The 14,162-nt window shown below is 48.1% G+C and overlaps 1 protein-coding gene across 1 annotated transcript in view; it reads right to left on the reverse strand.

The window, feature by feature from the left end:
• Positions 1–3,667: 3,667 nt before the first annotated feature.
• The window catches only part of LOC130473373 (piezo-type mechanosensitive ion channel component 2-like), a 90,435-nt gene continuing 79,940 nt past the window's right edge, over positions 3,668–14,162 (reverse strand). Inside the window, exons 42-44 of the mRNA XM_056844894.1 lie at positions 12,983–13,104; positions 9,939–10,161; positions 3,668–3,923 (exon numbers count right to left, since the gene is read on the reverse strand). Of these exons, the coding sequence (XP_056700872.1) occupies positions 3,668–3,923; positions 9,939–10,161; positions 12,983–13,104 (601 nt within the window). The remainder of the gene's footprint in view (positions 3,924–9,938; positions 10,162–12,982; positions 13,105–14,162) is intronic.

Here is a 14,162-nt window from a genome sequence, read left to right on the forward strand (position 1 = left end):
AAGAGTGATCAGGTGCATTTCTCCATCCCATTTTTACCTTTCTTCTGCTAACGAACTGTATTACTGCTTAGATATAAAAGTGTTTATCATGTAGGGAGGGGGCGTCATCGTAACAGAATAAAATCCTTCCTTCTCTCCTCTTGACGTGTGTGGGCTTATTAAATCACATATCTGACATATTTTCTACAGATAAACACGAAACTGCCTTATACTGAAGGGTGACATGATTGCCCTCTTTAAGTATTTGAAGGGCTGTCACTTAGAGGAGGGCAGGGAGCTGTTCCTGTTGGCAGCAGAGGATAGGACTCGCAATAATGGGTTTAAATTGCGGGCAGAAAGGTACCGGCTGGATATAAGGAATTTTTTTTTAAAGGAAGAGTTGTTCGACAGTGGGATCAGCTACCTAGGGGGGTGGTGAGTTCGCCCTCACTGGCAGTCTTTAAGCAGAAGCTGGAAAAGCACTTGTCAGGGATACTCTAGGCTGATCCTGCATTAAGCGGGGGGTTGGACTAGATGGCCTCTGGCCCCTTCCGACTCTATGAATCAGATCCACCAAGGTAAGTATTGTCTACTTGGACTGGCAGTGTCTCTCCAGTGTCTCAGCCAGAGGTTTTTTCACACGACCCAGTACCTAATCCATTAACCAGGGATGCCAGGATCTGAACCTGGGACCTACATGTCAAGCAGATGATCTACCACTGAGCCACAGCCTGTCTCCTTGAGGAGAGCTAATCACTAGATAGCCGCTGGAACAATTCATGGAGGAAAGGTTTCTCATCAGTGCATTTAGCCTCGACAGCTAAATGCAGACTTCAGATTCTGCACCTGACTGCACTACTTCATAAGATACTCTGATCCAGCATGAATACTTGTTGGAATGGATGGCCTGTGTCTTGGATCGTCCTTATTTATGTATTACATTTTTTATCCCAACATTCCTCCGAGGGGCCCGTGGGCAGCACACATCATTCTCCGCTTCTCCATTTTATCCTTTCAACAGCCTTGTGAGGTCGGTGGGGCGGAGTGACCCCAGCAAGCTTTCATGGCCGAGTGGGGATTTGAACCTGGGCCTCCTAGATCCTTCTTAGCACTACACCACACTGGGTCTGTCTTGGCAGATCTGCTGGAAGGGCAAGGGAGCCAGCGTGGTGTGGGGGCGGTGGACTCTGATCTGCAGAACTGGGTTTGATTCCCCACTCCACATGAGCGACGGAGGCTAATTAGTGAACCGGGTTGGTTTCCCCACTCCACATGAAGCCAGCTGGGTAACCTTGGGCTAGTCACAGCTCTCTTAGGGCTCTCTCAGCCCCACCTACCTCACAGGGTGTCTGTTGTGGGGAGGGGAAGGTGATCATAAGCTGGTTTGAGTCTTCCTTAAGCAGGAGAAAAAGTCGGCATATAAAAACCTACTCCTTCAAGGTGTAGGGTTGCCCATTCTAGGGAATTCCTGAAGATTTGTTGGTGGAGGCCGGGGAAGGTGGAGTTTGAAGAGGGCCCTCAGCAAGGTATAAGGCCATACAGTCCACCCTCCAAAGCAGCCATTTTCTCCAGGGAAAGTAATCTCTATAGTCCGGAGACCAGTTGTAATTCCTAGAGATTTATAGGCCTCACCTGGAGGTTGGCAACCATGCCCTTCCCGATATCCCATAACAACTGTTACCGCTACTTGATCAGTTGAGCAGACAGTACTAGAGCCCAAAATGTTCATATGGAGGGGCAACAAGGAACTGCCATCTCCATGGGACCAAAAATGTATTCCCTTCTGCGACACTTTGTTTTCATAGATGTGGTAGATTTTTGTTAACCAAGCTGATACCTTGGTGCCAGGTTTTACATTTGGGGTGGGGGGTTGGGGGGGTAACAAGACATGTCATAGGTTTTCTGCATGGTAGCTGTCATGTAATTTGTGTCAGTGTCTCAGGGTCAGAATTCCTTCACCTTCCTCAGCAGTGGAATATTTGTGGCACTGAAGAGAAAAACCGGCCGGCACTGTTCAATGTACAAGGACTAAGGCGACTGGTATTTGGGGAAAGTCAGGCAGTAGAGCCCTTCAAAGCAACTTCCATGGATCAGCTGCAACATGTCAATCGGTCAGCCCTTAGGGTAGGAGGCCCTTGGGGCTTATAGGGTCACCAAATGTTCTATGACATCCTACATAAGAACATCAGAAAAGCCATGCTGGATCAGACCAAGGCCCATCAAGTCCAGCAGTCTGTACACACAGAGGCCAACCAAGTGCCCCTAGGAAGCCCACAAACAAGACGACTGCAGCACCGTTATCCTGCCTGTGTTCCACAGCACCTAATATAATAGGCATGCTCCTCTGATCCTGGAGAGAATAGGCATGCATCATGACTAATAATCATTTTGACCTACATCAGTGATGTGGTACCTGTGGCTCCCATGACACCCCCCAATGGTTTTCCTGATGCCCATTTACTTCTTCCGCAAAGCAAATAGCCAATTCTGGCTTTCCTCCACACCACTGAGGAATGAGGTGCTTCAAAAGAGACCCTTGATGTCTGCAGAGAGCAGCTATTCAGGAAAAAAATGCCTCCAGCATAGCAGGATATTTGGGTTCCAAACTCTACCCTACAATGCACCACCTTCAGTGCTAATAACTGATGCCCACGTGGGGCAAATTACCCAGTTCACCCACAGGTTTTGTAATAACCTGGTCTATCGGAGTCCTGAACTGGATTTATCAATTGCTCATACAACTTTGAGTGGTTAGCTTCAATAAGAGGTGCTGCGATTCAAGGCAGCAGGCAAGTCTCACCGCAAAAAAGAACTGCCTCCGAATTCCAAATGTGTGGGTTTTTCACGAAGGAAATGGAGGAGCTCCAGCCTACAGCAATACAGTATGTATATAATGCTATGTTACAAAATACATTGCTAAATTCATGCTACACATGTTTAATAGGTAGCTTGCCAAAACAAGTGGGCCTGTTTCCGCAATTTTAGAATAATGGCGTGTTCGATAATAACTGAGGATGCATTGATGGTTTGGTGTTAAATTGGCTCTTCCCCACCCCACCCCCTGCACACAATGACAAGTGCTGCTTCCAGATATGTTTTTGGCCCTTGAAGTTTGGCTGAATCCTTGCCATGAAAGTCCTGTAAATTTAGGCACTCTCCACCCCAACTACATACATAAGTACTGTCAAGTCGCAACCGACTAATGGTGACCCCCAGCGAAGGGCTTTCAAGGTAAGTGAGAAGCAGAGGTGGTTTGCCATGGCCTTCCTCTGCAGTTTTCCTTGGTGATCGCCATTGCCTTCCTCTGCAGAGTCTTCCGTGGTGATCGCCATTGCCTTCCTCCGCAGAGTTTTCCTTGGTGGACTCTGCTTAGCTTCTGAGATCTGACAAGGTCGGGCTATACCATGCCAACTACCCCCCAAAAAAAATCACCTGGCACATGAAAAAGTATACATCAGGTATTTTCTCTTACTATATTTTATACTAGTCAATGGCCCACGTTTGAAGTCCCTAACTGGATCAGATTCAGTGTTTCTGGAACCAAACAAATTACTCAAAACATACATGGAATGAGCTTGTCCTACATGCGGCACTTGAATTACAGCCTCTGCTCCATGCAACACAACTCCTTCCTCCCAAACGTCTCTTCTGGAGTGATGCACTGACCGCCCCACTCCACAATCCCGCTTTACTGTTGCTTGCGTTCTCTGGTCCACTTAATCATGGTTTCAGGAGACCGATACAGGAAAATCAGCTTAGCAAACAGCTGTTCTTCCAGCTCCAGCTCCCCCGCCTCCCGCACCAGGAAGATATCAGTGCAGAGTTTCAGAATACGATCCACGCAGGGCAGCTCTTCGAACATTATGGAGCGCGAGATCCCATTGAAAAACTCCCGGATGAACTTCCCAATGACTAGAACGACGGACATGTAGAGACCCACGATGCTGGAGAAGACAGAGAGAGAGAGAGGCCAAGTTAAGAACACTGTTTGCAGAGTATTATTTGGGCGAAAAAGCCGAAGGACAAGAAAGCCCTTGGGACAGGCCAACCCACCAGTACCTAAGGATTTGTCTTGAAAAGTGCAGGACAGGCTACTGAGCTAACAGGGTAGGGTTGCCAGGTCCCTCTTCACCATTGGGAGGGTTTTGGGGTGGAGCCTGAGGAGGGCGGGGTTTGGGGAGGGGAGAGACTTCAATGCCATAGAGTCCATTTGCCAAAGCGGCCATTTTCTCCAGGTGAACTGATGTCTATCGGCTGGAGATCAGTTGTAACAGAAGATCTCCAGCTAGTACCTGAAGGTTAGCAAAAAAACGTAGCACTGTGGCTAAATAAATCTAGATGAACAGTACAGACCCTTAGCTAATTTTTATCATTACACATCAAAGAATCCACATGTTAACAAATTCGCTTAAAGATTTCTGTTGTTGCACAAAGCTCAAGTTACTGTTGCATAATGCCTAATTGTTACATGCTTATTTAATATCACAAGTTATGCATGATTTAACCTTGGAATACATCAATACAAAATAAACTGCAACACAGCACTAAATTGTACAAAATGCGAATGGCGAGACAGGCAACCGGTTAAAGACCTATTTCACATCCAAGTTTCTTCAGTCGCCATTATGCTTGTATATAATCCATGAACTGTGTTCAGCGCTGAAGCATGCATGACAGTGCAAGGTCTGATGCGTAATGTCTACAATATAAAAACAACACCAGCATTCTCATATATAAATTTTACAAAGATATAAAAAGAACAACATTATGCCTACCACATCATCAATAATGTGTAATGATAAAAATTAGCTAAGGGAGTGACTGTACTATTCTGTACTGTTCATCTAGATTTGTTTAGCCACAGTGCTATGGTTTTTTGCTATCTTCCTATGTTTAGCACGAGTACCCGGAGGTTGGCAACCCTATAACAGGGTTTTCTAAATGTGGCCTCTGTTCAGCCTTACTTACGCAGAGTGGCTTGGATCCCATTCTGCAAATGCAGATTCCATTCCGCAAAATAGCTCTTACATCCTGGGAAGGCTTCTTATGCCATTCAAAGGCGGTGTCATGACTGGCGAAAGGTCACAGGAACCAGCCCCATTGTGCCTGCCCTAGTGGTTCCACTCTGCAACACTGACAATCCTGCAAGCCTTGTGGCTTCTCCCTTACCCTGCTGGCCAGGGAGGTAATAGGGAAGAGTTTGCTAGCTTCCTAGTAGCCGTTGCATGATATCTCACTGACTCTGTTTTCCTGCTTCACAGCTACTTAAGGCCTGGGTGTGCCCAGAGGCACAAACCAAAGAGCTCTTGTCCTTTGGCTCTCAGCCTAAGGATGTTGCAGCCTCAAGTTGCCAGGAAGATCAGTCAGGAGAGAAGGTCCTGCTCTATACTCTGAAGCCTCTCTTTCCCCCTCCCTATCTTATTTATTTCTCTTTCTTGTTGTATTGTATGCTGCTTCGGATCCCCGTTGGGGACAAAAGCGGGATACAAATAATTAAAAAAATTAAAAAGCTAGCCGATCCTGGCCATGTTGGGGGGCCACCACTTCTAAGTCCTTGGGTTTCGTTTTTTTCCTGCAAAAAATAGGAGGTTCGAGGGGTGGGGAAATGGGGGGGGGGGCTACAGCTTCCTGTGCATCTCTGTGTCACTTCCAGGGAAATCCTGGGAGCAATGTCAGGTAGCTCTAGGAAATGCTGGCCTATATCACTTCTGGGTTTTCTCTGGAAGTGACATAGAGACACACAGGACATCGACTCCCCTACCCCTGCCATGTCTTGGGTCAGTGGTGGGCCATAGCAGGAGTCCTGGCAGCCCTAATAATTGGTGAAAGCAATTCTTTTTGTGGGTTTATAATCCCAAAGGGTAAGCTGTGTTTGTTTGCCACCAGAACAAAAATCAAGAATCCAACAGCACCTTAAGGTTAACAACATTTTTATTCCAGAAAGCTTCTGTGGACTGAAGAAGTGAGCTCTTGTCCAGGAAAGCTTATGCTGAAATAAATTTTTTGTTAGTCTTCAAGATGCCACTGGATTTCTCTTTAACGCTTCAGGTTCTCTTCCTTAGCTTATATCCAGCTTGTTCTCTTTACATTACCAGAGAGCTTTCTGCAGTCCTGCTACCACCAGAAATAGGAAGCAGTTATTCAAAGCGTTCTTGCTATGGACAGGTACAAAGGAGGTTGAGTTAGACCTTGTAGAGGATCGAAGTTCACCATTCAGATAATTTCTGGACGCAATAACGAAGGTGTTGTCAGCACAAAGGTGAAAGACAACAGACATTTTGTTATTATCCGGGTTTAAGAACATAAGACGAGCCCTGCTGGATCGGACCAGTGAGCCGTCTAGTTCAGCAATCTGTTTCACACGGTTCCATGGCTCAGCACACAGTTTGCACAGAGAACAGAAACAAAAAAAGTCAGTGGGAAGAATATGTTCCTTCCACAGGGACAGAAGCTATTAAAATAGCCAGCCAGGGAATTCAAGGCCCCTTTCGTTAGGCCCGTCCTGCCTCATAAAAATGTGCCTGACCCCACATCGACCCTTTCGCACGATATTCCTGCAAGCACAGAACCCCAGTTCAAAGAGTTGGTTTTGACCTTTGAAGCTGTTTTATGTTCTGGGTCCCACATCCTTGAAGGCCCACAGTGCCTCATAGGAGTTCAGATTAGGGTTGCCAGCTCTGGGTTGGGAAATACCTGGGGATTTTTAGGATGGAGCCTAAGGAGGGTGGGGTTTGGGGAGGGGAGGGACTTTAACGCCATAGAGTCCAATTGCCAAAGTGGCTATTTTCTCCAGGGGAACTGATCCCTATTGGCTGGAGATCAGGTGTAATAACAGGAGATGCTCAGATGGACCTTAACATCTTCACAAGAAAGGTTGCTCTCTTTTCCCTGCTCAAAGAAGGTATGACCCATGACTGAACTGGGAAGAGCAAATGGTCCTGGAACAAACCAAGCCAAATGGCCCCCATGCTGCTAGAAGCCAGGGCTGTAGGGTGGTCACTTAGGGTTGCCAGGTCCCTCTACGCCACCGGCGGAAGGTTTTTGGGGCAGAGACTGAGGAGGGCGGGGTTTGGTTACGGGAGGGATTTCAATGCCATAGAGTCCAATTGCCAAAGTGGCCATTTTCTCCAGGGGAACTTATCTCTATTGGCTGGGGATCAGTTGTAATAGCGGGATATCTCCAGCTAGTATCTGGAGGTTGGCAACCCTAGGGTCACTCGGCTCTGCAGCACTATTTGTGAGTATTAGCCCACCCATTGCTTCCTCCTAAAAACAGGCAGCAGTGCGGGAAAGGACAACTGGTGAACCAACGCCATTTACCATTGCTGGTAAAGAGTTTAAGCCAAGAAGCCTCAGATGGTCTGGCATCATTGCAAAACTTGTTTATGCTCCTGGCTATCAATGGCCCTCTAGGCAAATTTCCCTGTAACTTAAATGGCCAGTCTGCCCCCCACACCACCCCCCGGTGAGATCTGTGACTGCCAGGGCAAGAATGTTTTCTGGGGTGGCCCCACCCTTGTGAAATGGGCTGTCACGTGAAGTACGGGCTGCCTGTCCATTTACTCCACCAACATGCTCCCCTTTTAAGTTAGGTTCACAAGTTAAATATGGGAAATTACAGCAGTGCTTCGATACACTTGAAGAACCCCTTCAAAGGAAGGCATTTACACTCGCCAGGCTTAATGCCCTTCCTTTGGAGGTACTACATGGTAGATTTAAAAATATTCCCTTCGAGAAAAGATTATGTGTATGTGGCTTGAGTCAACACGACACACTACAGCATATAATCATAAATTGTCATCTGCATGACGGCCCTCGTAAGAAAACAATTCTATCCTTGATTGATAAAATGAAATCTAGACAAGAATCCTCCGTATGCCAGTTTTTATTGATTCTATTCCTGAAGTCACTTTAAAGGTTGCGGAATTTCTGATGGAAGTTGTCAAAACTAGGACCAAAGTTTAAACTGTATTAAATGGAAAATGAATGGACAGAAAATTCTGTGCACTGCTAATGTTATGTTTCTGGGTACATGCCAATAAAGGTTGATTGATTGATTGAAGTAAGGGCTGCCTAGGGTTGCCAGGAGCCTGGTGGTGGCGGGCAAACCCCCGGCAATTCGCCCCTCTGCCCGCCAACCACCGGAGGGTTGGCAGGCAAATGTGCATGTGCGCGTTGACGCACGTGCGCATCACTTCCGGTTTACAACCATAAGTGCTGCCTTGAGAAGGGCCTTTTCCTGCTTTACCACTCAAACTAAGAGGAAAAGGCCCCTCGTGAGGCGGCACTTCTGGTTGTAAACCGGAAGTGACACGCACGCGCGCAATCCCGGACACAGCCCCATAGCCTCCCACCAGAGGAGAGAGGGGACCCGGCAGTCCTAGGGCTGCCCCTTGTCTTATGAATGGATAGCATGTCATCAAGTTGCGACCGACTCATGGAGACCCCCCTCCATGGTGTGTTCGAGGCAAGAGAGGAGCACAGGTGGTTTGCCACTGCCTGCTTCTGCAACGGCAACCCTGGTCTTCCTTGGTGGTCTCCCATGCAAGTACTGACCACAGCCAACCATACTTAGCTCTCAGTATGTCATTCAGCCCAGCAGGCTTCCCTCGCGGCTTGTTTCAGTGACACGCACAGCTAGGCAAACTGGCTTGCAGTCCTTATCTGTGCTGTTTTATCTGGCCCTGTCTTCAGAGGCCTTACAGAGGCATGCATGGTTCTCCTCCCACAGCAACATCCGTAACCCCGCACCACTGGCATTTTTCCTGAAAGGCACATCTTCCATAGATGGGAGCAGAAGAACGGAAGATGCTGAATGGAGCCACGGAGAACTTTCCATACACTCTCAGCTATTGTAGAAGAGGTCCCCCCCCCCTCCGCGCGCTCATGGCAGCATATTGCTCCCCACAAAAGTGCAGCCCGAACGTTCATTTCTTCCCACTACAAACCATTGGAAGGAATGGACCAACTCTATGATTCTATGACCATGAAATGTCGCTTAATGCTAGCAGAGAGTCAGTAAATGGCTAGACCAGGGGTGTCAAATCCAATTGTTACAAGGGCCATATATGACATAAATGTCACTTGGTCGTGTCAGAGTTGCCAACCTCCAGGTACTAGCTGGATATCTCCTGCTATTACTGTACTAAGGAACTGTACTATTCTGTACTGTTCATCTAGATTTATTTAGCCACAGTGCTACAGTTTTTTGCTAACCTCCAAGTACTAGCTGGAGATCTCCAACTGATCTCCAGCCGATAGAGATCAGTTCGCCTGGAGAAAATGGCTGCTTTGGCAATTGGACTCTATGGCATTGAAGTCCCTCTCTCCCCCTCCCCAAACCCTACCCTCCTCAGGCTCTGCCCCAAAAACCTCCTGCCGGTGGTGAAGAGGCATCTGGCAACCCTAGGCCGGGCCATGCCTCACCAGCCCAGACCGAGAGAGGGAGGTGGCTGCCTTGGCTGGCTCGCGGGATGGAAATGAGCCCTCAAGGGGCTGGATCCGGCTCACAGGCCTTACGTTTGACACCCCTGGGCTAGACCTTCCCTTTGTCCACTCCTGCAGTTATCCCTTTGTTACCCAGAATCCTATTCTTAGGGGTTCCTTCCTTTTGGTCACTTACTTTCTCTCCCTCTGTCCGTCTGTCCACCCTGAGGGCACAACGTGCTTCCTACAATCTCTCCCCGTCCTAGCTTAAATAGCTAGAAACCTCTACTCTGCCTTTTTCTATCTAGTATGGAGTTCTCTCCAGGTGAACTTGTATTTCTTTTCTGAGTAACAAGTCTCAGTGTGAACTTATTCCTCAAGCAGCCGGACTACAGAATTCTGCTGTGCAGAGACTCAGCTCTGCTTTCACAGGCTGCAGGAGTAATCTTCACAAGGATGGGCTGTCTCATGTGGATGCTACAGAATTAAAGCAAAAGCTCCAGCTGATTCGTATTTCAGAGTGGCACCCTTACCCGTGCGCTGCCAGGAATCCCAGGCTGGAAGGGCTGACCTTATCACTGAAGATGTAGAGCTCCATATTTTTGCTGCACTCGTTACCCGGACAGCTGGGCCTCTCCTCCTGAACGATCCACCACTCGGCGACGTGGCTCGAAGAGCCGTTGGCAGGCAGCCGTTGAAGTTTTATGCGGATGTTTCTGTAGAAGGCCATCTTGTCTCTGTCCTTGCTGGAATGGGCTGTTTTAAGCAATGCAAATCAGAGTGATGGTGAAGATGCATTGGCTTCCCGCCTAGGATTGCTAGGTCCTCCCTCTCCTCTGGCGGGAGGTTTTTAGAGCGGAGCTGGGGCAGGGATTGTGTGCAATCACATCACTTCCAGTTTACACCTGGAAGTGCCCCATCACGATGGGCCTTTTACTACTCAAACTCTGGGGTTTGAGAGTGGTAAAAAGCCCATCACGATGTGTGGCTTCCGGGTGTAAACCGAAAGTGGCATGATCATGTTGGTTTTACCATAGAGTTTCCAGTGATTCCTGGAGCTAACCTACTTCAGTCTGGATTTTCCCTGGAAGTGACACAGCAGTGCAACATGATGTCCCAGCCTCCCCCTGTCCCCACCTCTGGCCCTCCCACCAGTAGCCAGGCATGGCCTAGCAACCCTAGGGGATAGAGAGCCTCTCCATCACCTGCACAAATCGGCCTCTGTCCATCTTATTCCACACCCAAAGTCACCAGAGAGGCTGAGCATTCCCATTTCAGCCAAAACTATGCACTAAAGAGATGTTGTGGTTTTAATAGTTTTAATTATTGTTATTATATATTTTGTTGTGAGTCGCTCTGAGCCCTGCTAGATAGGGTGCAATATAAACAATTAATTAACACCCCCCCTTCACAACCTTGATTGTAGAACATGACAAAGTGATTTCTAGTGCAATCCTAATCCTAAATCCTTGGTTTTAGAAGAGTGCATCTCTGTATATGGTTTTAAAGCATCTTTAATCTGTTTCTTGAATCAGCAAATGCAGAGCCAAACTAGTGTGTTTTAAGACAGAATTGTCCCAATCATGTAGAAAGGAGGTGTGTATGTGCGTGTCCAGTTTTTACGGCAAAAAGGGTGGCCTGGTGATGAGTGCAAACCACCTTCCCCCAGGGTTTACCTCCCCAAGTACTTTTCTCCTTAGCCAAGCTTTCATATGGGAAGTGACCTCAGTTGGCCACAAAGTGTTCGGGACAAAGTGCCGCCAGGAGGTAAGTAGTGGATATGTGGATAGTTCTGTGCCTTTTACCCTGTACTCCCTTTGTTGTTAAAGATTCAACAACCCTGCTTCCTTTTTGTGTTTTGGGAGCAGTTATTAGCCCCCCCCCCCCCGAAAAGCAGGACACAAAGTGGGGTATAATAAAAACTAGAAATCAAACAGGTTAGGGCTGAAACCCATCTATACACATGGAGCGGGTACGGCCTCATCTAGTATGGCCAACATTCTGTTTTCAGATTTTTCATTGGGAGTTGTACTTTAAAAAGGAAGAAAGCTGAGAGCCGTGGAAGTCTGCATTTTGTGCCCTTTTTTTCCTGTTCAAGGGTTGTGGTAGCAAAGAGATGAAGAGTTTTCTTTGAGTTTCTTGTAGCACAATTGCAACAGGTGAACCTGCAAACTGGGCCTCTCAGAGTTGGCAGGTTTTTGTTTTTACTATTCATCTCGTCGCACAGACTTACCCACTTGTAGCCGATGAGCAATTTTAGCATCTGTTCCGCTGGTAGCCCTCAGATATTTTGGAAAGACACCTGGAAGTAGACTGGGGGTGGGGGAGAAAAACCCAAACCTTAGTGAATGATACCTCTCCTTTTAGTAGACTATGCAATCAACATTAAATGGTGTTTACTTTTCACATGTATATCCAGCCAGCCCTTTCTCCAGAGAACTAAGGGTGTTTTGTGCGGAGGGGCTGTGGCTCAGTGGTAGAGCAACTGTCCCAGGTTCAATCCCAGGTTAGTGATGTGAAAGACCTCACCCTGAGACTCCGGAAAGCTGCTTCCAATAAGAGTAAGAGTAAGAGCAGGGAGAAGAAGAAGAAGAAGAAGAAGAGTTGGTTCTTATACTCCGCTTTTCTCTACCATTATGGAGTCTCAAACCAGCTTACAATCACCTTCCCTTTCCCTCCTTGTGAGGTAAGTGAGGCTGAGAGAGTTCTGAGAGAACTGTGACTAGCCGAAGGACACCCAGCAGGCATCATGTGGAGGTGTGGGAATCAAACCTGGTTCTTCAGACTGGATTCCACACCACATTGGCTCTCGAGTAAGCAATATTGTACATACATGCTAAACTTCAATACAAGGGCAGCTTCATGTTTTCATGGCTGATTAGAGCCCAGCATACCAGCTGGAGGTTTCTTCTAGATCTTAGCAGGGTCTTTCCCAAGGAATTTTAGCACCCTAGGGAATGTCTCTTCAGGCCCCCCACAAACTGCAAGGAAGCTGCTGCCGCTGCCCTCCTCTCCCCCAACACCATGAGGAAGCTGCCCCACCTCGTGTTGTCCTCACTGGGGCCAGGGCTGCGCTTGCCACAGTGCCACGCTTCCTAACATGAGTGAACTGGGAGGCAAAAAGGGCCTGACCTCCCACTAGGGGCCAGGTACCACTTTGCCACCGGCAGGAGGTTTCTGGGGTGGAGCTTGAGGAGGGCGGGGTTTGGGGAGGGGAGGGAATTCAGTGCTATAAAGTCCAATTGCCAAAGTGGCAATTTTCTGCAGGGGAACTGATCTCTGTTGCCTGGAGATCAGTTGTAACAGCAGGAGATCTCCTGCTACCACCTGGAGGTTGGTAATCCTTAGGCTTACTAGGTCCAGTTGGTCCATGGGTGGAAGGTTTCTTGGAGCGTGTGGTGCACGCGCGCGCCTGGCACGATGTGCCCGTGCATCTACGTCACTTCCGGTTTACTCAGAAATGATGCAGACGCTCTATCAATCTCGGCTGAAACTCTATTGAAACCATAGAGTTTCAGCCGAAGTTGCTAGAGCATCCACATCGCTTCCGGGTAAACTGGAAGTGACGTAGACGAACGGGCACATTGTGCCAGGCACATGGGCACATCGTGCCAGGGTAAACCCAGAAGCGACGTAGGCTCGTTGTGCATGTGCGTGTGCTCGCAGTGCCCGCTGGCCCTCAGTTGGTAGGCGGGAAGCCTGGTGGATTGGCGGGATTTTACCCGCCACCACCAAGCACTTGGCAATCCTAGAACCCTACCTCCCACCCCCTCTCCAGGAGGGAAGGAGCAGGTTTGCTGTGGGCTGCCCACTGCAGTCAGGATTGCCACCTGGGGTTTCTGCTTGCCATGGCAGATCCCAATGCCATGGGCAGGCACAGTGGTGACAAGGCCGGTTTGGGTACGCCTCCACCTCTGGCACCCTAGGCCATCGCCTAGGTGTGCCAAATGGATGGGTCGGCCTTGGTCTTTTCCTCTTTCTGACTGGAGATGTCAGGGATTGAACTTGGGAACTTTTGCATCCAAGGCATCTTTGGCCCCTGAGCCACAATTCCTCCTGCTTGCCCCCCTTCCCAACAAAGGCAGCCCCCCCAGTGCTCTGTATGAATAGGAAGCTCCTGAATAGTCTGCAAGGGTAGGCCCTTAAGGACCCCAAAAGAAGAGGAACAAGAAGACACTGACACTGGTTCTGTCCTGTTTCCACACAGCATGTGAACTATTTTTTCTCGTATTTCTTTATCTTCATAGCGCACAGTGTGCATGCCAGATGCTTCAATGTTCTTCACAAGAGAGACATTCCTGAATGAAGGGGGAGAAACAAGCAATGATTGAAAACATTTATTTATTAACCCCTTTTTTCCCCTCACAATCAGGAACTGAAGTGGCTTGGCCGCAGCAATCTACCTTGCTCCATTTCCCCCCACAACAACCCTGTGAGTAGATTAGACTGGAACTGCATGACTGGAAGCAAGCTTCCAAGACAGAGTGGGGATTCGAACCTGGGTCTCCCAGATTCTAGTCTAACACTCTAATCACTACAACACATAATTATAATTTGGGGTAGGGAGTGGGAAAGATTCTTTATCCTATGATATGTGTACTGTATGCCACGGGGCTCTCTCTATTATCTATTATTTATTTGATTTATAGACCCCCCCACCTTTCCTGGCCTAAGCAAGGATCAGAGTGGCTAGCAACGCTCTAAAACAATGTAAAACATTTCATACAGGTCTTTTATGCATGGCTGTTTTATTCACC

The sequence above is a fragment of the Euleptes europaea genome, chromosome 2 (genome assembly GCF_029931775.1).
Source record: "Euleptes europaea isolate rEulEur1 chromosome 2, rEulEur1.hap1, whole genome shotgun sequence".
In the NCBI taxonomy this organism is placed as follows: Eukaryota; Metazoa; Chordata; class Lepidosauria; order Squamata; family Sphaerodactylidae; genus Euleptes; species Euleptes europaea.